The following is a 20320-nucleotide window of genomic DNA, read 5'->3' on the forward strand; positions in this document are numbered from 1 at the left end:
CACAGCCAGGAACCAAGACTGATGTCAGGTATGTAACAGTATGCATCCCAATCCTGTCTCTCCCAATCTTAGTATTGGGAGAGAATCAGGACTTTGGTAAAGATTCAAGTAACTATTTACCAGAATCATGCTCCTTGTGAGATATTCTATTAAGCTAACATGTGAATTGCAATTTGTTTAAAAACTCAAGTGCTCTAGTAATGTTTTTTAGTGTTGCTTGACTGGAGTGGACAACTGGAGTCCACCTGCACTTCTGCTCAGCCTGAGTTTGAGGATGCAATTTAAACTGTTTAACATTGATTATATCAACTTTACTCCAATGTAAAATCTGTGATGGCTGAATAAAATTTGAAAAATCTGGTGGTTCATATTAGGTTCTTTTTTTTCCAGATTGGACTACATTATCAGTGTATTCAACAGACTGCAGCTTTAGAGCTCAGCCACAGAAGGTAGGGAAGTTGGTACATGTCTTTCAATACATTGTAGGTATGAGAAGTGGATTAGCCAGAAATTGCATAGTCTGAGGCGTGTCAGATCATAATGAGTTTTACCAAATATAACTGGCACATTAAGCACACTGGTTCAAGATGTAACAAATGCATTTACTGATAAGGAAATGGTGCATTTGGACTATTTCCAGCAGGACTGTATCCAAAATTAACAGTTGTACATTGTACATAGCAGTGCTAATGGTTTGAAAATGACAATGTGATACACCAACTACACCACTTGGGGAATGAATTATGGTGCATGAAAAGTCAGTGATTCTAAAATAGAGTTCTGATACATTTTTCAAGAATAAGCTGACAAAAGTTAAAAAACAATATTGAGTTAAAATGTAAAAGTATTACAAATTCAGTTTAAAAATTAAAATATGAATATACTAACAGAAAAAGTAGGCTAGCAGATCGAGGTGTGCTAACATTTACTCACTTTTGAAGGGACCTCAACCAGAGGGACAAACCTATCCCAGCAGACTGGCCCACAACTCCACTAAATCAAATAAAACTACAAACTACGAAGGTTAAACAAAAATAGTTGGTCCTAATCTAATATGTATATGGCTGTAGTAAAAAGGGTCAAAAATTGTCCAGGCACCACTTTCCACCATAGTATTGAAATGGGTCTACGAGCTGGAGACACCAACAGAGAAAATAAGCATAAAAAACCAAAGTTAACACTCAGAAACAAGAACTTCTGGCAGTTAAATCTCAGCCTACCGACCTCCATCCAGAACACATGGCAGCAGAAAAGGAAGAACAAAGGTACACAGCTGTCTTAAATAACCTTGCCCTGATTAGAGGCGGGGCCAAGCCTTGGGTTGCATTCAAGACCTAATGAACTGAGGGAGCATTCAGTGTTTGACCAACGGTGGCTATATGGCAGGCTACATACAAATGCATTAATTCTTATTGGAATTTGTTGGAAAATTTGCTCAGTTTGACCAAAGAATGAAACCTAAACAGTAACATTTGTCCTATTTATCATGAAAAGTGATACATCTCTAAACACCAGCCTCTTTGTTTTTTAATAACACAAAAATGCAAGAGGACTGAACTGTAACATTTTGACACTTAACTGTAATTACAACACTTGATCAGAAAGAAATCCCATTAACACACAGTATTAGAATTATGACACTCATCAACCACCACCCAAGCTTATTGTGCTTTTTCCTCATTTTGTCAATCGTCAACCTCTGCCATTACCCTGTCGTGTTTCCAGACTGCTCTCCCTCTGACAGCTTATACAAACACACTGCAGATCCATCCCTGAACCCAAACTCGTAGAGCGGTTCAGTGAATGTGGTGTGGAAGGTGTGGAGGTGGATCAATGTGTCAGAGGAGACTCTATAGAAAGAAAGGATGCCAACATGACAGTCAAGATATACTCCTATTCTGTTAGTCTGGACAGAGGGTGGGATGTTGACAGTCTTTGCTTTGTCACTATGCCAAGCAGAGAAAAGACCATCAGAAGCAAACAGAGCCTAAGACCTGTCATTCCTTCCCAGCCTGCAGTCATTATTAGTCCCTTTCCGTTCAATTCCTCTGTAAGCTACTCCTAGAGAGAGTCATCCCTCCCTCTCAACCTCCCAGTAACATCTACCAGTCAGACCATTAACACACATCACTGCAAACAAGAAGTCATATCTGTCTGGATGAGGACTGTTGCCTTTCTGCTGTCTTCAGAGAGGAGGACATTTTTGTTTGCTGTGTTTGGGTCCAGTGTGAGTTCACAGGCATCTGATGGACAGAAGAAAACTCAATACAGCACAGACAGTAACAGAATGAGAAATAGAGCTGAAAAGTGAGATGTGTTATAATGGACATCCCATGCTATGAAAGCAAAAGTCTTGAGTGTTTGCACAGACAGTGACAGGTGACTGACCAACTGTGCTGGAAGAGATCTTTGTTCTTTGATAAAAAGTCTAAGAAACTAGCCTATAGGCTATAAATTAAAACCTAAGGAATACAGCGTCAACATGACTTAAAATAACATTTTGTTAACACACAAAAATCACCAAGCTCAAACTTCAGTTTTATGTGCCTGTAATGTTGAGTGGAAACTAAAGATTAGAATTTGAGATGCCATTCTTATGATAGTCTACAAGCCTGCGTTTCATGCATTCTCCATAGAATGATGTAAACAAAACTTTGATTTTAGGAATCCAGCAAAAAACTTAACTTACACTTTCTTAAGCCTGGTGTCAAACATCGCTCTCCATGGTCAACCCTGAAACAAGAAAATACACTCCATCATTTTAATAGACAGGTGCAATGGTGCTACTATGAGTCATTAACCAAAGCTTTTAACCATAGATTGAAGCTTAAAACATAGGTTGATCAGTAAATCGTGAGCCTTTAGGCCCTGCTCCTTCACCACAAGCAGTCCAGTTTGGTACAACATTACTGCTGACGCTAAAGGAATTGTGAACAAGACACCAACATTGTCAAACTTGGCTCTAACTTTTAGTCCTGCCACTTGAGGCAACATGGATTGTACAGTTCCAATCAAAAGTTTGGACAGACCTACCCATTCCCTTGATTTAGAAATTGTCTAAAATGTGTCTAAGCTTTTGACTGTCACTGTATTACATGGTCTGAAGAAGCCAGCAGGACAGCAGCATCCGTAAACAGCAGAAATGCATCTCTGACACCCACACACTGGTCCCTACAGTCTCCACATTTCAGCTACACATTGAGATTCCTTTCATTGACATCACAACAGACTTGTTTGTGATGTACTTCAAATTGACACACAATCATCTTGAGACATTGGATTGCAGCAAATATCGATGTCTCGCCATGAAATTTCAAACCCTCATAACTTGACTCCACATGGTCTGAGCTTTTCCAAATTTCATATGCTTGTTCAGCATCCTGGTCTGAACATATGTACAGTCTCATATTTAATGACAGTCATAGTTGCTTCATTCTTTGACTAATTACTCCCATAATCTTAAGTATTTACACCTGAAATTGACTCAGCTGAGACATAAGACCTTGGTGAAGCTACATTCTGCAGCTCATGACCCATCATCAAATACTGTTGCCATGACAACACATTCAACACTATGAAATACAATTACAGTTTTTAGGGGCAAGGGATGCCTACGCTTGCAAAGTAGCTTCCCCAACACTGAGGAGAGGAGAGGAGGAGGAGAGGAAGAGCAAGGGAAAGGGAGAGATCCGGGTGCCGGGGGGGTGGGCATCTAATATTATCTGGTCCCGGGCCCAGGCAAGACTGACCACTATTTACAGGGCAATTAGGAAGAAATCTAATAAAAAGCTTTTATGTAACTCAAATATTACACATTTTTTCTACAAATAGACCTATTTTGAAAAATTATTCCATAATTTAATGTGGACCCAGTTCTGCCCCCCCACCCTGGGCCTGGGACAACAGACCCGTTTGATGGACCATCAGTAACACTATGTTGCTGAACCGATGACTTGGACTGAAGCTCAGAGCTACTGTACTACTATTGTGAACTCTGTCCAAACTGATTTGCGACAAGTAATAAATAGCTCACTTAAATCAGGTGTGTTTCCTAAACTCCTAAAAGTAGCTGCCATTAAGCCACTCTTAACAAAGAGGACGCTGGATGCTTCCATGTTAACCAACTACAGACCTATCTCAAATCTTCCTTTTATAGCCAAGATCGTTGAGAAAGTGGTTTTTAATCAACTCAGCAATTTCTTGAACTCCAGTGGCCTTTTTGACAAATTTCAATCAGGCTTCCGACCTAACCACAGTACAGAAACAGCTCTTATTAGAGTGTTAAATGACATAAGGTTGAACAATGACTCAGGCAAGGTGTCAGTTCTGGTCCTGTTGGATCTCAGTGCTGCATTTGACACTGTGGACCACAGTATACTGTTGAACAGGTTGGAAACCTGGGCAGGACTCAGCGGAACAGTCCTAGACTGGTTCAGGTCCTACTTGGAAGAGCGGAGTTATTTTGTGACCATTGGAAGTTATGAATCTGATCGAGTGGCTATGACATGTGGAGTTCCTCAGGGGTCAGTTCTTGGACCCCTTCTGTTCAGTCTATATATGCTGCCCTTGGGTCAAATTCTGCAGAACTCTAATGTAGACTATCACAGTTATGCAGATGACACACAGATATACCTAGCACTGTCCCCAGATGACTACAGTCTAATACAGTCATTGTGTCGCTGTTTAGAGCAAGTAACAAATTGGATGAACCAAAATTTCCTTCAATTAAATCACAAAACTGAGGTCATTGTTTTTGGCAATAAAGAGAAGAGGATTGCTGTCAGTAAACATCTCGAGTCACTCTCTCTAAAAACTAGGGACCAAGTCCGAAACCTTGGCGTGCTGATTGACTCAGATCTGACTTTCAGCAGTCACATCAAATCAGTCACCAAAACAGCCTTCTATCAGCTTAAGAACATATCCAGAGTGAAGGGTTTTATGTCTCAAACAGACCAGGAGAAGTTGATTCATGCTTTCATCTCAAGTAGACTCGACTACTGTAACGGTCTTCTGACTGGACTCCCACAAAAAAGCATTAAACAGCTGCAGCTCATTCAGAACGCTGCAGCTCGAGTTTTAACCAGAACAAAGAGATCAGAGCACATTACTCCAGTTCTAAAGTCTTTACACTGGCTCCCACTGCAGGGAGAACTTCATAGACTTGGCCACTGTGAGGAATAGGGATGCAACGGTACTCGGTAAAATATTGAACTAACTATTGAACTGAGTTTGAACTACTTTATATGCACCACTGGTTCCCAACCTAGAGGTTGAGCCCCTCTAAAAGGTCCCAGGATGAATCGGACGGGTCGTGAGATGATTGATGTAAGAGGGAAGTGGTAAAAAAAAGCCCAAAAAGGTTGGGAAACACTGATTTCATCTTTAATAAACATTTTCCATTGACAAACTAATTCTCCATAACAACTATGGCCTCCTATAAACATGGATGTATCCGTTACACCAAACCTCTGTAAATATTAAAAGGTGGGATATGTGGGAGCTGGTGACTAACCAGCGCATATACTTTTTTCAAAAGCTCAGGAACTTGAACATTGACACTAGGTTCATGAGAATGTTTATTCCTGTTTTATAGAATCTGTTCTTACATTTGCTTTTATCTGCTGGTTCGAGTCAATTAACTTAAAGAACCGCAACAGACTTCAGGGCATTGTCAATGTGTTTAGTAAAATTGCTGGTACTCCACTGACAGACATCTCCCTTTTGCACAAAACTAAATCCCTGAGGAAAGCAAAACAAATCTTGCCCGACCCCAGTCTTCCCCTGGCATCGGAATTCAAACTGCTCCCATCTGGACACAGATTTTGTATGCCCAGATGTAGGACAGGCAGATTCAAAAAGTCCTGGGTTCCAGCGGCCATTGGCCTTTTAAAGAATGGATGATTCTTAGCCTTTTTAAGCCATTTTAAGGTGGATTGCATTCACTGTGGTCACTTTAATTTTTTAACTATTCATTGTTATTCTCTATTGTACTTTTGTGGATTGATTATTTTTAATTGTAACTGTAATTGTTATTGTCATTTTGGGAACAATAAAGATATCTTGAACTTGAACTAGGTGTATTGTCATGATTAAACTGTTGTTTACTTAAGTTTATATTCACATGTATTCATGGACTGGTTGATGTGTGCTGGTTTGTTATTAAGAGGTTTCGTATTTCCTGGGTTTTGTGTTAGGGTTAGTGGGTTAGGGTTACAGCTGCTGTGTGTTTCCCTTCATGTCATCCTGTACTGATTTTCTCTCCTTTGCCCATCTACACCTGCCCTTGCTCTTCCCACATTTAACACTTTAATACATGTATTTGTATGTGGTATTATGTATGTATGTATGTGTATGTACATATCTAAATTCTGCATATCAAATGACACAGTTAAGATTTTAACCATTTCTGTATTAACTTCAGTACCTTGGTTGGATTTTTCTGGTTTACGGACCAAATATGACGTCACCCATATCTCTTATTGACTTTACCTCCCTGCCTGTGTTGGATAATGATTGGCCTGAAGTCACCATACACCCAATCCATCTTGGTAGATGACTCATTGGTTGATGCATATGTGGATGCACATAATTGGTTATTACTTTCTGCTTTTTAAATACCTGTACTGATATAAATACTGCTTGTAATGTTTTGTGATGATCCTGATGAAGGTTGCAGCCAAAATGCATTGGTCTATTTAGGGCCGGACACAAAAGTGCCAGGGGCAAAAAGTATGAGTAACCTATTGTTTTTTTTTAATAGTACAATGCCTGTTCTGGGTAAGGGTTGTGGAAAAGGTAAACACCGCCCCCTGCTGACATAAGGAATTTGAAGATGTTACTGATTATAAAACGGTAACGTATTGAAATAGCACAAAGTTGGAGTTGAGACAGTGAGCAGATGGAAAGACAATGAAGAACTAACCTATGAAGGAATTAGTTTTGTGAAAGGTAAAAGTCAAAATAACATAAAGATCTTTTGACTTGGTTTTGACCATGAAGTCAAAATTCAAGAAATTCAAATACAATATTTCAGGATTTCATACATGATAGGAGATAATATTTGGAGTTACCGACCACAACAACTATTAACAACCAACAATAATCACACATACCTGATCACAGGTAAATATGAGATCACGTTATGCAGTGCATGGGAATTATCTACAAAACAACTCAAAAATACTTCCTCTAAAGCCCCCAAAACATTAGAAACAAATACATCAGACTCTCTACAGCTCAAAGAGATGGTTTTATTGTGAAATTTCAACAAACAGGCACAGTGGGAATAATTGTACCGTTAAGGAGAACATCAGAATAAACAATCACTTAAATAAATAAAACGTAGACCTGATTAAACATGAGGAAAACGTTCAATCTTCATAAAGAACACATATCAGCAAAAGCACGGAGTCTCCAGCAGATGGCAGTAGTGCGACGTATTATTTGATGCAAGCTGACGTTAAACATCAAAGAAGAAGAAGAAGAACATGCTGGCGGGAAGCTACAGAGAATAATAAACAGTGCAGAGGAGCAGAGGAGCGTGTTTCTGGTATAATGTCCCGCATCCTGAACGGTATAGTGGCGGTGTGTCCTGACATGGGCATCGGTATGAATGGAAACCTACCGTGGCATCCGGTTAGACTCAAGTAAGTCCTGCTTCCTCACGGTTTAATGGACTGAAAGCTAGCACGAGAGGTTCGGTAGTGGAGCTCAGCCTTGCCAGGTCGTAACAGAGGTATAAATGATCATGCATGAGTCATAACCAACTAATAAACGTAAACGTGTAATATCTGAAAACACGTGATACGTTCACGTACGCGCCATAAATAGGCACTTTGAGTGACAAATATGACTCAAAAGCATTTTCTAATGTTTAATTTCTTATCAAAGAAGCCATATTGGAAGAATCTATTTCCTACTGTCCAACTTGTTGATTCTTTCTCAGCAGTGTACATGTTAGATTTAACTTTTAGCTGCTCTGTAACGTTACAAACACTGATCACAAAACGATTTTATCGCACATTATGGCACTTTCGGTATTGATCATACAGAGGACAAAATAATCACACAGATACCATAGTTCAGGCACATCTGGTGACGCTGCTGGAACACTACAAATGTATCAGTTTAATCTTTCATTGATATATTTCTTCTTCTTTTACAGTAATGAATTCAAACATTTCCGAAAGATGACAGCAACGGCATCTGTGGAAGGTAACCTCACATTGTTCTGACATTCATAACTTCTCCTGGTTCAGAGGTCGAAGTTTTATTTGTCTCACATAGATTTAACATGTTTGGTATTTTGTTCCATCAGCTGTGTTAAGAACGTTTTTTGTTAATTGACCTCAGCAATACCATACTAGATGTTTCTAGTTTACAGTGAATGACAGGATAGATCAGAACTTGCTTTATTGCTCATATCAGCTAATATATTAGCAATACAGTATTAGATAAGAAGCATAGTAAACATGTTGTTTAAAAATGACTAGATGACTAATCTACTTCTCACATGTATTGTAAGGAGAGGTAAGCTTTACATTTGTTGTTAGAGCAAGAAGCTTTTAAGACCAAACCTGTAAAAGTTTAGGTTTTCTCAGCATTAACTGGATCATGAGTTTAGTTCAGAGTTACCACTAGTGACACCCTACTGCTGTTCTTTGTTCACATTTACATTTACAGGGAAATATTCAGTCATTGAAGTCAGGTGGTATGTCAGGTGTTCATCGCACCATCTTGGACTGCATTTTTCTTAGTCTTCCAGCCACTTAAAGCACTTTACAACACATGCCAACATTCAAACATTCACACACTGAGGCGGGGGCTGCTGTGCACTGTTGACCTGCTCTCACTGTCCTGTAGGAAAGCAGAATGTGGTAATCATGGGCAGGAAGACGTGGTTTTCCATCCCAGAGAAGAACAGACCTTTGAACAACAGGATCAACATCGTCCTCAGCAGGGAGCTCAAGTACGTCTAACCCCTCAGTCACCAGCCACTTCATGCCAGTGTTTCCCATACATGGATAAAATCTGAATTCCAAATGTGGTTATTTTGCAGAGTGGCCCCTGCAGGAGCTCACTACCTGGCTGCAGATTTCAGCTCAGCTCTCAGGCTGCTGGACAGTGAGCTGTCAAACCAGGCTGACCAGGTCTGGGTGATAGGAGGCAACTCTCTATACAAGGTGCAACATGGAAAACTCCTCTATTTACTTATTCTTAATGAGGCTTAATGTATTGAGATTGACAGTGGCAAACACTTGATAACTGATAATATACAATTTTAATGTCAGACATGGTCATGATGGAGAACTTAAAGATGAGCTGAAATAAAACACTTCACTGTACACACCCTGTTCTTCTGTTTGTAATAATGTTTGGTTGCTGTGGGCTACCCAGGAGCTGATGGAGAGCCCGGGGACGAGGAGATTGTTCGTCACACAAATCCTGAAGCAGTTTGAGTGTGACACGTTCCTTCCTAAAATCAGCCTGGAAAAATATCATCTACTGCCAGAGTAAGATCATTGTAGTTTCACTTATTGTAATATGGCACCTACCAAGTAAACTGCTGAGATCACATATATGATAGACCAGTTGTCAGTTTGGGTCGTAACTTTACTGTTTGCATTTTTTTCTCTTTTCCAAACTAGGAGAAAATAAGACCCAAGTTATAATGAAGAGAATGCCCTTTAAAACCTTTAACATAAACAAGATGGAATGTGCTTTCTCCTGCAGGTTTCCAGGAGTCCCAAAAGATCTGCAGGAGGAGAACGGAATCCAGTACAGATTTGAAGTCTATGAGAGCATCAAGCAGTGAAATGGAGCAGAAAGTGAAATTGTTGTGATTGTGTAAATGGAAGCCAGAACAATGTAAATACACAACTTTAAGTGATTTTTAAAAACAGTTACTTGTACACTGTAAAATCCAGTTAGTTATCATAACTTAGAAAAAGCATACAAACCGAACTGCACTTAAAAACAAGTAAAGTGAAATAGGTATTGTAAGTTGTACTAACTTGTGCTTCTATAGTAGATAAACATGAAATAAAGACACTAAAACAATCAAGTCGAGTGTACTTGATAACTTAGTTTAGATGTAGTAAAGACTACTCAGAATTACTATTTTAATCTACTAAAGTATTGCATGTGGGACTTCCGGTGTGGTGCTACTGCTCGATGGACGCGTAGCGGTGAGCTCCTGGTAGTCGGTTTTGAAAAGTACCTCCTAACAAATAAAAGTAACATCCAATACTTGGCAAACGGAGTATGAGAGGAGGGAAACAACGAAAGAGTCTTAGAATTAACAAAGTAATGAGTAAACTTCGACAAAACACGGAGATGAGCAAGTCCACGGACCAGGGAGAAAATGGCGACGGTGGTGAAACGACGACAGGTGAAGTTAATGCGGCAGCTAGCTCTGATCAAAACAGCCTGCATGAGAGTCTAAAACTTCTCTCAAAGGAGCTAATAGACTTCAAACGGGATGTAAAGCGCGACTTGAGTGATTTCAAGGATGATCTAAAGAAAACTCTGAAAGACGACCTTGCGGAGCTCCAAAAGGAAGTTTTACAAGAACTGCAGAGCCAAAAAGCTAGCCTGGGTGAGGCGCAGACCCGGATTGCAGATCTTGAGTCGTGCTGTCTGGAGGTTAAAGACACGCTACTGGCGACAGTGAGAGAAAACGCGGCCCTGCGAGACAAAATTGTCGATTTGGAGAGCCGCTCACGAAGAAACAATATGAGAATTTACGGAGTACCAGAAGGAAAAGAGGGAGCGTCTGTCGTCGAGTTTGTGGAGGAACTACTTCAAAGTCACCTCTCACTCCCCGACGGAGTGGAGCTCCAAATCCAGCGAGCACACAGAGCACTGATCCCCAAGCCGACCTCTTCCTCATCCCCAAGATCTATAATTGTAAATTTTCTACAGTTTAAGATTAAAGAGCTGGTCCTGAGGAAATCATGGCAGCAGAAGATCGAGATGAATGGCAAGAGACTTTACTTCGACAACGATTATGCTTCAGACATTATGGAGAGGCGCAAAGCGTATGCACCCATTAAAGCTGCGCTGAAGGAGAAGGGGATCAGGTACCAGACACCCTACACGAAGATGCGAGTCTACTGGGACACCGGACTGCAGATCTACGGGACAGCAGATGAGGCAGCCCAGGATCTTAATCGAAGAGGGGTCAAGGTGACGGTGACTGCCAAAACGAGCGCAGCAGCGGCCACGGAGGAGCGTCTGAATGCTGTGTTACCATGGAAACGCAACGCTGCTGCAGGTGGTGCTGCTCAACGTGCGAAAGAGAGGCTGACGGAGTTCAGACGGGATACAGAGTAGGACAGCTACAATGAAGAGATAACGTGTCTCAGGTGAATTCGAACATTGTTTCCATTTTATCTGACTGTTCTTTTTGTATCAGAGTGGAATGAAACGCATAATTACGAGCCGCGCAGGACAATGACTCATGAAGCTGACTATGTCATCATATCAACGAAACCGACTAGAGGGAGTGTGTTTTATACACACCAATGTTGGACAATTCTAGTAAAGGTGGGTACTCTCACACTACTAGGGAGGGCCCCTACAGCGTTGAGGCACTTTGCCCTCCTCCCACCAACAGGGACCCAGAGGGAAGGTTAATCACTTCTCTCACTTTTGAAGTCACACTGTTCATTGTTCAATTGATGTTTATGTTCCTTATGTTCAGAGTTGGATTGCCACACAAAAGATTGAATATTGATGACAGAGTATAACATTAAGGTAATGTCGTTGAATATTAATGGTTTAAATAGTCCAGTGAAACGTCAAAAAGTAATGACTAAATTGAGGAAAGACAGGTCGCAGATTGTATACCTGCAGGAAACACATTTGTCTAAACAGGAAAGTGAGAAGCTCAAGAGGTTTGGTTATTTAAACTCATTCTATAGTTCATTTCGACATGGCTGTAAAAGAGGTGTAATCATACTACTTCCTAACTCAGTGAAATTTGAATGTACCAAGGAAATTTGTGACAAGGAAGGGAGATTCATTCTTGTGAAAGGTAGACTGGAGAATGAAATGGTAACATTGGTTAATGTATACGCCCCACCAAACAGTGACAGACAATTCTTTAAATTCTTGCTTGATACTATGATCACAGAAATGGATGGAATATTAATATGTGGTGGAGATTTCAATTTAGTAATGAATACCAAACTGGACACAACAAACAAAAATAAGAATCCTAGCCGTGTTGCTAAAATGATTAGGACGACATTTAAAGAATTTGGGATAATTGACACTTGGAGGGAATTGCACCCTTCTAAGAGAGACTACACTCATTACTCAGCTCCGAATGACAGCTATGCTAGGATTGATTACTTTTTTACAAACAAGAATGAACTATTTAGAGTAAGGAAATGTGAAATACTAGAAGCGGATGTTTCAGATCATTGTGCAGTTTACCTTGAAGTCAAGATGAGAGCACGGGAAAAAAGTACACTATGGAGGTTAAATGTTGGGTTACTAAATAACAAGACAACAGTGGAAGAGATGAGGGAAGACATTACTACCTATCAAAAGGAAAATGACAATGGAGAGGTAAACCCTGTCATTTTATGGGATGCCCTTAAAGCAGTTATACGAGGAAAACTAATTGCAAAGACAACAGCAGTCAAAAGAACAAGAGAGGAAACTTACAAGAAGGAAAAAGAAAAGCTGTTTAAAATTGAACAACAACATAAAAACATGCAAGACCCCTCACTACTTCCAAGAATTAAAGAAATTAAAGACAATATAGATGGGATACTAACTGCAGAAATAGAGAAGAAAGCAAGATATCTGAAACAATCATATTATGAAGTTGGACCGAGGGCAACAAAATTGCTGGCAAAAAGGTTAAAAAAACAACAGGCTGACAGGACTATTCACAAGATAAGGGATATAAATACAAATCAGATAATCTATGAACCTAAAGAGATTGAAACCAAATTCATGGACTATTATAGAGATTTATATAGCCAACCACCCTCTGCCGACTTAGACCAGATGATAGATTTTCTTGAGGACCTAGATTTACCTTCTATTGGGAAAAAACAGAATGATCTTTTGACCTCTCCCATTACTAAAATGGAGATAGAAAAAGCAGTTCATAAACTAAAGAACGGCAAATCTCCTGGAAGTGACGGCCTACCATCCGAGTGGTATAAAATATTCGATGAACAACTCATACCACTACTCGAAGCAGCATTTAACCACACTCTTGAATATGGTGAATCCCCTCCATCCTGGAAGGAAGCTATAATATCTGTGATCCCTAAGAAAAGCAACAGTGAGACTTGTTCAGATTATAGACCTATATCACTACTCAATGTGGATTATAAATTGTACACCTCAATTATTTCGAAAAGATATGAACATTTCACTAATGACATCATAGACGAAGATCAGACCGGTTTTATCGGGGGGCGCCAGACTCATGATAACACAAGAAGAACCCTACACATTATTAATCACATCCAGAATAAACATACTACCGCAGCCTTGATAGGCCTAGATGCAGAGAAGGCGTTCGATAGTGTTAATTGGACTTTTTTATATCAGGTACTTGGTAAATTTGGACTTAATGACAAAGCTATTCAGTGTATTAGGACACTATACCAAAAGCCAACTGCTAGGATAAAAATTAATGGCAGTCTCACTGGAAGCATATCATTGGAGCGATCGACCAGACAGGGCTGTTGTCTTTCTCCAACTTTGTTCGCCATCTTCATAGAGCCCCTGGCACAAGCAATCAGGCAGAACAAGGATCTCAAAGGGATAAAGATTGGGGGAGAAGAACACATTATTGGCCTTTTTGCGGATGACGTGATCTGCTTTTTAGAGGACCCTGACAAGTCTATTCCCATATTAATCAATCAATTAGAGACTTTCGGCTTCTGTTCTGGATATAAGCTTAACTTAACTAAAACACAAATCCTAACATTCAATTACACTCCATCCCAAAATATAAAACAAAAATACAAACTGAATTGGACTAAAACAACAAAAATGAAATATCTTGGGGTCACCCTAACACAGAAAATGGATGAATTATATGAAGCTAACTACATTAGAATGGACAAGGAAATTCGGGATGATATGGATAGGTGGGCCGTCCTTCCACTAGATATTGGTTCACGCATAGAGACCATCAAGATGAGTATTCTCCCCCGCCTTCTCTACCTATTTCAGTCTTTACCGGTCCAGATACCGGAAAAACAGTTCAGAGCATGGGACAAAACCATCTCAAGGTTTATATGGAATGGCCATAGACCAAGAATTAAATATGAAACATTACAGCTTAGTAAGGAAAAGGGAGGTATGGCACTGCCAAACCTTAAGGAGTACTTCCATGCAGCACAACTTAGACCGGTACTTTGCTGGTGCGACAAAGACTATATGGCAAAATGGAAAAATATAGAACAATTTATACAAGGAAGAGAAATTCGAAGCCTTATTGGAGATAGGGAAGAAACTATGAAAATAATTGAACAAGTGGATAGTATTACTCAATTTACATTAAAAACATGGTTTAATTTGACACAAAAATATAAACTAGAGAAAGAGCTTAGACTTCTGAGATGGATAGCCTATGATAAGTGTTTTATCCCCAGCTCGCTAGACCAGAGGTTTAAACAATGGATTCCAAATGGAATAACGGCAATGTGTACTGTAATGAAAAATGGGAATCTCATGAGTTTTCAAGAAATTAAACAAAAGTATGAGCTAAGTAACCAAGACCTATTTAGATACCTGCAACTAAGAGATTATTTTGACAAAGTAATAAAACACACTGTAAATTTGGATAATGGAATAATCAATACCATAATTGGAATCTATAAATCTAAGAGGTACAGAACAATATCTACAGTCTATGGCCACCTAATGGAGAAAAGGGGGAATACAACCTCATATATAAGACTGAAGTGGGAACGAGAGCTGGGTGAGAAAATTTCTGAGGATGAATGGTTGCATGTTTGGAGAACACAACAATCAACTACGTCATCGCGTGTGTGGAGATTATATTGCTGGAAGAACCTAATAAGATTCTTTATCACACCCAAAATCAAGAGTAAATATTCCTCAGTATCTCAACAGTGTTGGAGAAAATGTGGGGCTATAAATGTAGATCATTCTCATGTTTTTTGGTTTTGTCCTGAAATTGTAAAGTTCTGGAATGATGTTCACCATGTTATTGTTGAGATTCTGGGCTATGATATACCTAAGTCTTGTATGTTACTATATTTTGGCTATATGACGGAGAATGTTGTATTGAAAGAGGACAGATATTTACTGAAAATTTTGTTAGCAGCTTGTAAGAAGGCAATCACGAGAGGGTGGTGTAAGCCGGACCCTCCAACACTAGATGACTGGTTGAGAATTGTGAACGAAATTTATGCTATGGAACTATTGACACATAAGATAAAGACCCAAGAAGAACAATGTCAAGAAAAATGGGTGAAATGGCTTAACTTTCCACCAACGACAGACCAAGGACTACCATACTAAAACACAGGAACAGCTTGTAGAAGCTTGACAATCCAACTTGTTTCTTGTTCTTTTGTGTGTTTTTTTTTTTTTTTCTTTTCTGTCTGTCTGTGTTACCTCCCTTTGGGAGCTCTGTTATTCACACTGTCAAAAAATGCAATAAAGACAAAGTATAAAAAAAAAGTATTGCATGTGAAATGTACTCTGTGTAGTCCATACAACACACTTATCTAAGTTGAACTAACTTATGTGACACTCGCTGTAACTCAGCATTCCTAAGCTATATTTACTTGAATAGCAATCTGACTTACTTGTTAAAACCATGCAAACCAATTGCCTAAAAAAAAATGCTTCAAATACCTATACATGAATGAAAAACAGGTTCCAATCTCCTAAAATAAACAAGTCAACAATACATTCAATAGTTGAATTTCCAGCATCAGAATAACTTTAAACAGTGAGGTAATGGTAATAAACTTTAGAAAAAGACAGTAGTCTGAAAACAGGGTTGGTCCACAAGATGTCATTGGTTTACATTCATTACATTTCAAAAAGTCACAGAGCACACTTTAGTTTCAGGTCTGTTAACAGTCTAAAATCCTATTGTACTGGTTTAAAACTATTTTAAGAGGCTGTGTGCAGCTATTGGCAAATTCTGGCTTCTGTACACCACCATTTAAATGACAGTATAAAAATAAACTCAACCACTGCTACATTTTTGGGACCATACCAACATGTACAACTATCCAGCAACAATATACTGACATTTTTTTGCATCAAATAAAAACATTTATTATAACAGCCAATGTGGTAATCATACTGACATGTACTGGAGGTTTTACATTCTACAGTGAAACAATAACAATCTGAAACATATGTTACACTTCTCTGCCAACTCACTGCACCAAATGTAAAGCATACAACAGCCCAAACAATAGGTAAAGTGCCTCAGGTAGGTTCTGGAGATCATCCATAACAATATCTTTTATCAATGATGGCAGTAGACAGTGGGTCAAGGTGGAGCTGATTTGGAAAGAGTTGCACATCTTCAGGGACAACAGTCAGCCCCCAACATAAGTCATAAGGCCTAAAATATTTTATGATCAGTTTACAGGTGACTAATATAAAGAACATCACTGTCTTCCTCACATTCAATTCAGCGTTATTACATGAGAGGGTGTGCTTACAAATGACAATTATATTGTTAAATACAATTATTTTTGGGACAATATATTCAACAGTAGTTATCATGATCCGTCATGAAAAAGGTTTTTTTTCTTTAAATCAAAGTGGCACAGGACATCCAAAAAGTTGCTGACCCCTTCCTTACATCAAATCTATATCAATCTAAAAAACAATTAGGATTTTTTTGAGGCATTTCTGCTTTATTTGATAGTGACAGTAGAGAGACAGAAAAGGCAGGGGACAGAGAGGAGGTGACATGCACCAAAGTGTTCCTTCCACATCAAACCCCAGCTGCTGTGGTTTGGTCTCTACCAGATGAACTACCACACAAACCAAATGCATCTGCATCTAAAACTTAAGATTTTAATTTTTTTAAGTCAAATATGCAAGGTCAGGAGCGCCCTGTTGTTAGAGCCTGTATCACATATTAAGACGGTGTCCTTACCGCAGTGACCCTGGGTTTGCTGCATGTCATCCTCTCTCTCTCTCTCTCTCCCTCCACTAGATCACTCAAATAAAGCAGAAACCACTAAAAATGTATGCACACGGTCTTGTGTTTAAGTGAGTTTTGGAGATGAAAGGTGTATTCCTCTCACTTCACAGGTGCTAGGCTGGTAACACTGTTGGCATGCACTGAACTGTAAATAGCCCATAATGTTTGTATTGAACTCATGGATATATTTGGCATTACATTTTTCATATTGGTAAATACAAAGCTAATTCTCCCAGAACTGTGTGTGCTCCTTTAAGATGTAACTATGATGACCCCAGTACCTTCTACAACACCTGCTTTGCCCTGTGTGTGTGTGTGTGTGTGTGTTCTTTTTTTTTATTTAAATAACATTAATTCATTCCTGTTAGGGATGTAAAAAAACAAACAAACAGCGTTACAAAAACTCCACGGTATTTTACCGTAGCCTACCCATGTTCTTGTAATACGGGGTTGTTGTGTGTGTTGAGCCGCTGCTTCTCTGTTGCGGCTCCGCTCGGTCACAGAGAGAGAGAGAGAGAGAGAGAGAGAGAGAGAGAGAGATGCACCATGGATAACTGAGGAGACGTGACAGTGGAGCAACTTGAACTAACTAACTAGTCGCCATCCACTTATTCAACGTGCTTAAATATGAGTAATATTTCAATAAAACGCTCTATTTTAGTCAATGTGTAAGCTTCTGTTTTTGCCGGACGTCAATTCAGCACAGAGCAGATCGTGCGGGACAGGAAATCGTGTAGCCTACAAAATACAAAATAAAACACCGGGTTAACTTTCAAAATAAAATGCAGCGTGTTTACGGCGGATCATATTTCCCTCACTACAGGTCTGAAGTACAGGTCCGAGGTTTAGATATAAAGTTTATTGTGACTATGATAATGTGAATGAACTCATGTTGACGCAAATGAAAGAGCAAATGGATCACTTTTACCTACACAGGACACACAGCTAAGTAGTTAGCTTTCTATTAGCACTTTATTTTTTAAATTTTACATTAATTTCCATATTGTGTAAAGGACCGAAAAAAAAATTTGGTGTGTGCTCTGCACGCACACATGCTGCCCTTTACCGAGTTTGAGCCCCTGCCCCTCTATAATCATGTGCACATCCCTGCCGTTACATCTGGTTTCTAGAAGGATGATGAACAAATAATGCAGCATTCAAAGGTTACAGTACAAAACTATTTGTGAAAGCCTTGGTGTACTTCAGCAGGACATTACTTTGTGAAACTACACTTAAAATTTCACTCACTATGGAATTATCCACATCACCACACACTTACAGATAGATACAGGTCCAACGCAACAAGAAGAATGATTTTCAAAGAAGATTTTAAGTAAGGATTGTTAACACTTTCTCAAAAACTGTTCTACTGCTAGTTATAACCCCTTAAGCTGAAATGTCAGTGTCATGAAATATAAGCTACTGGCATCTCACCTCCAGCACCTGAGGCTTGCATTGACAAAGCAGCTCTTCAGTAGCTCTGAGTGCTTGTTCTGAAAAAGAGAAATCATTTTTTAGTTAAAAGGAAGTTCCACTGATATCGTTATGGTATGTAGATTACTGACACATTCCAGGCAAATCTAACCTGGGGCTATAGTTTCTGAATATTTGTGGTCTAAAAGAATGAATCTGAAGATTTTTTTTTTTTTTTTTAAACATGTCTTTATTAGAGTTTTGCATTAAGACACATCATTATAACAACCATGTAGACATATGACAACATCCACTCAACAAAACATATGAACTTCCCCATACAAACAGGCAGCATAACTCATTGGACATTTACTTTTATCCCCATATTGTATCAAACTAACACATCACTCCACCTCACATATACACTCTCATTTACAAAGCATCATCAATATCTCCATGTTTGACAAAATTCAAAAATCTTTCCCAAATATCATTAAATGCAGATGTCTTCCTCCTGATAATATAGGTGAGTCTTTCCAGAGCCAGACTTGATGTTAGATTTCTCAGCCAAAGGCAGAGGGTAGGACCTTTAACATTCTTCCAGCACATAGCAATTGAACGTCTGGCCTGAAGAAGACACAAATCTACCATCTTAAACTCCCCGCTAGTCAAAATACAATTAACAGGATATACACCCAAAACACACAATTTGGGGTTCAAAGGGATCAAAGTAGAGGTAATCTGTGAGATATAATGTATCACCCGTCTCCAAAATTTCTGAATTTCGTCACATTCCCATAAACAATGGAACAATGTACCTTGATATTCACTGCACTTGAAACAAAGATCTGGAATCTGAGGGTTAAATCTGTTTAATTTTACCGGGGTAGTATATAGTCTCATTATCCATTTGTATTGGATCAGGCGCAACCGGGTATTGATGGTCTGTGATTGGGCCTCAGAGCATATAGTGCCCCATTCTTCCTGTGATATTTCTTCGTTTAAATCTTGTATCCAGTCCTGTCTCCTTCTCTCTGAATTATCTTTATTGTTATTTACCAAAATTTTATATATTTGGGCAACCCGCCCATTACCGAAACAGTTCTGCATAGAAAATGATTCTAGTATGGAAAATTGAGGTTGTTGCACTGAGTGATTTAGGCGAGACAAAATAAAACTCCTAAGCTGCAAGTACTTAAAGAAGTGTTTGTTTGGGAAATTGAACTTTGCCTTTAGATCGTCAAATGATAACAAAGTATTGTCTTTATAAAGGTCCAAAAGCTTAGTTACACCCTTTTTTAGCCAACTTTTAAATCCCAAATCATTTTTGGCAGGGCTAAAAAGGTCATTGCCCCAGATCGGAGAAAAACAAGATAACACTGGCAAGTCATCTAGATAGTTGTGTACCTCATACCAGACCCCAATAGTGTTTTTCACAAAGGGATTGATTGTTTTTTTCAACAGGGTTTTCAAGGGGGCAGAGTATAAAAAGCTGTTGAGGGTCAATTCATTCGAGGCCAAAAGCTCAATATGCAGCCAGGGCAAATCTATTTCCTCTGAAAACCAGAACATGGTGGCCCTCAGTTGGGCCGCCCAGTAATACCATTGGAAATTAGGCAATTGTAATCCACCCCTGTCGTACGGCAAATATAAAAGAGATAATCTAAGTCTCGGCTTCCTGTTACTCCAAATAAAATTTGACATCAGCTTCCTGATTTTAGAAAA

At 39.1% G+C, this 20320-nt stretch overlaps 1 protein-coding gene across 1 annotated transcript; it reads left to right on the forward strand.

Moving 5' to 3' along the window:
• The first annotated feature begins 7498 nt into the window (after positions 1 to 7498).
• dhfr (dihydrofolate reductase) lies at positions 7499 to 10050 on the forward strand. Its single transcript, XM_053325390.1, has 6 exons — positions 7499 to 7646; positions 8165 to 8214; positions 8863 to 8968; positions 9059 to 9182; positions 9397 to 9512; positions 9733 to 10050. The coding sequence occupies exons 1-6, from the start codon at positions 7555 to 7557 to the stop codon at positions 9812 to 9814; spliced, it is 570 nt and encodes a 189-aa protein (XP_053181365.1). The 5' UTR covers positions 7499 to 7554; the 3' UTR covers positions 9815 to 10050.
• Positions 10051 to 20320: the final 10270 nt, after the last annotated feature.

This window comes from Scomber japonicus, chromosome 9 (assembly GCF_027409825.1).
Source record: "Scomber japonicus isolate fScoJap1 chromosome 9, fScoJap1.pri, whole genome shotgun sequence".
Classification (NCBI taxonomy): Eukaryota; Metazoa; Chordata; class Actinopteri; order Scombriformes; family Scombridae; genus Scomber; species Scomber japonicus.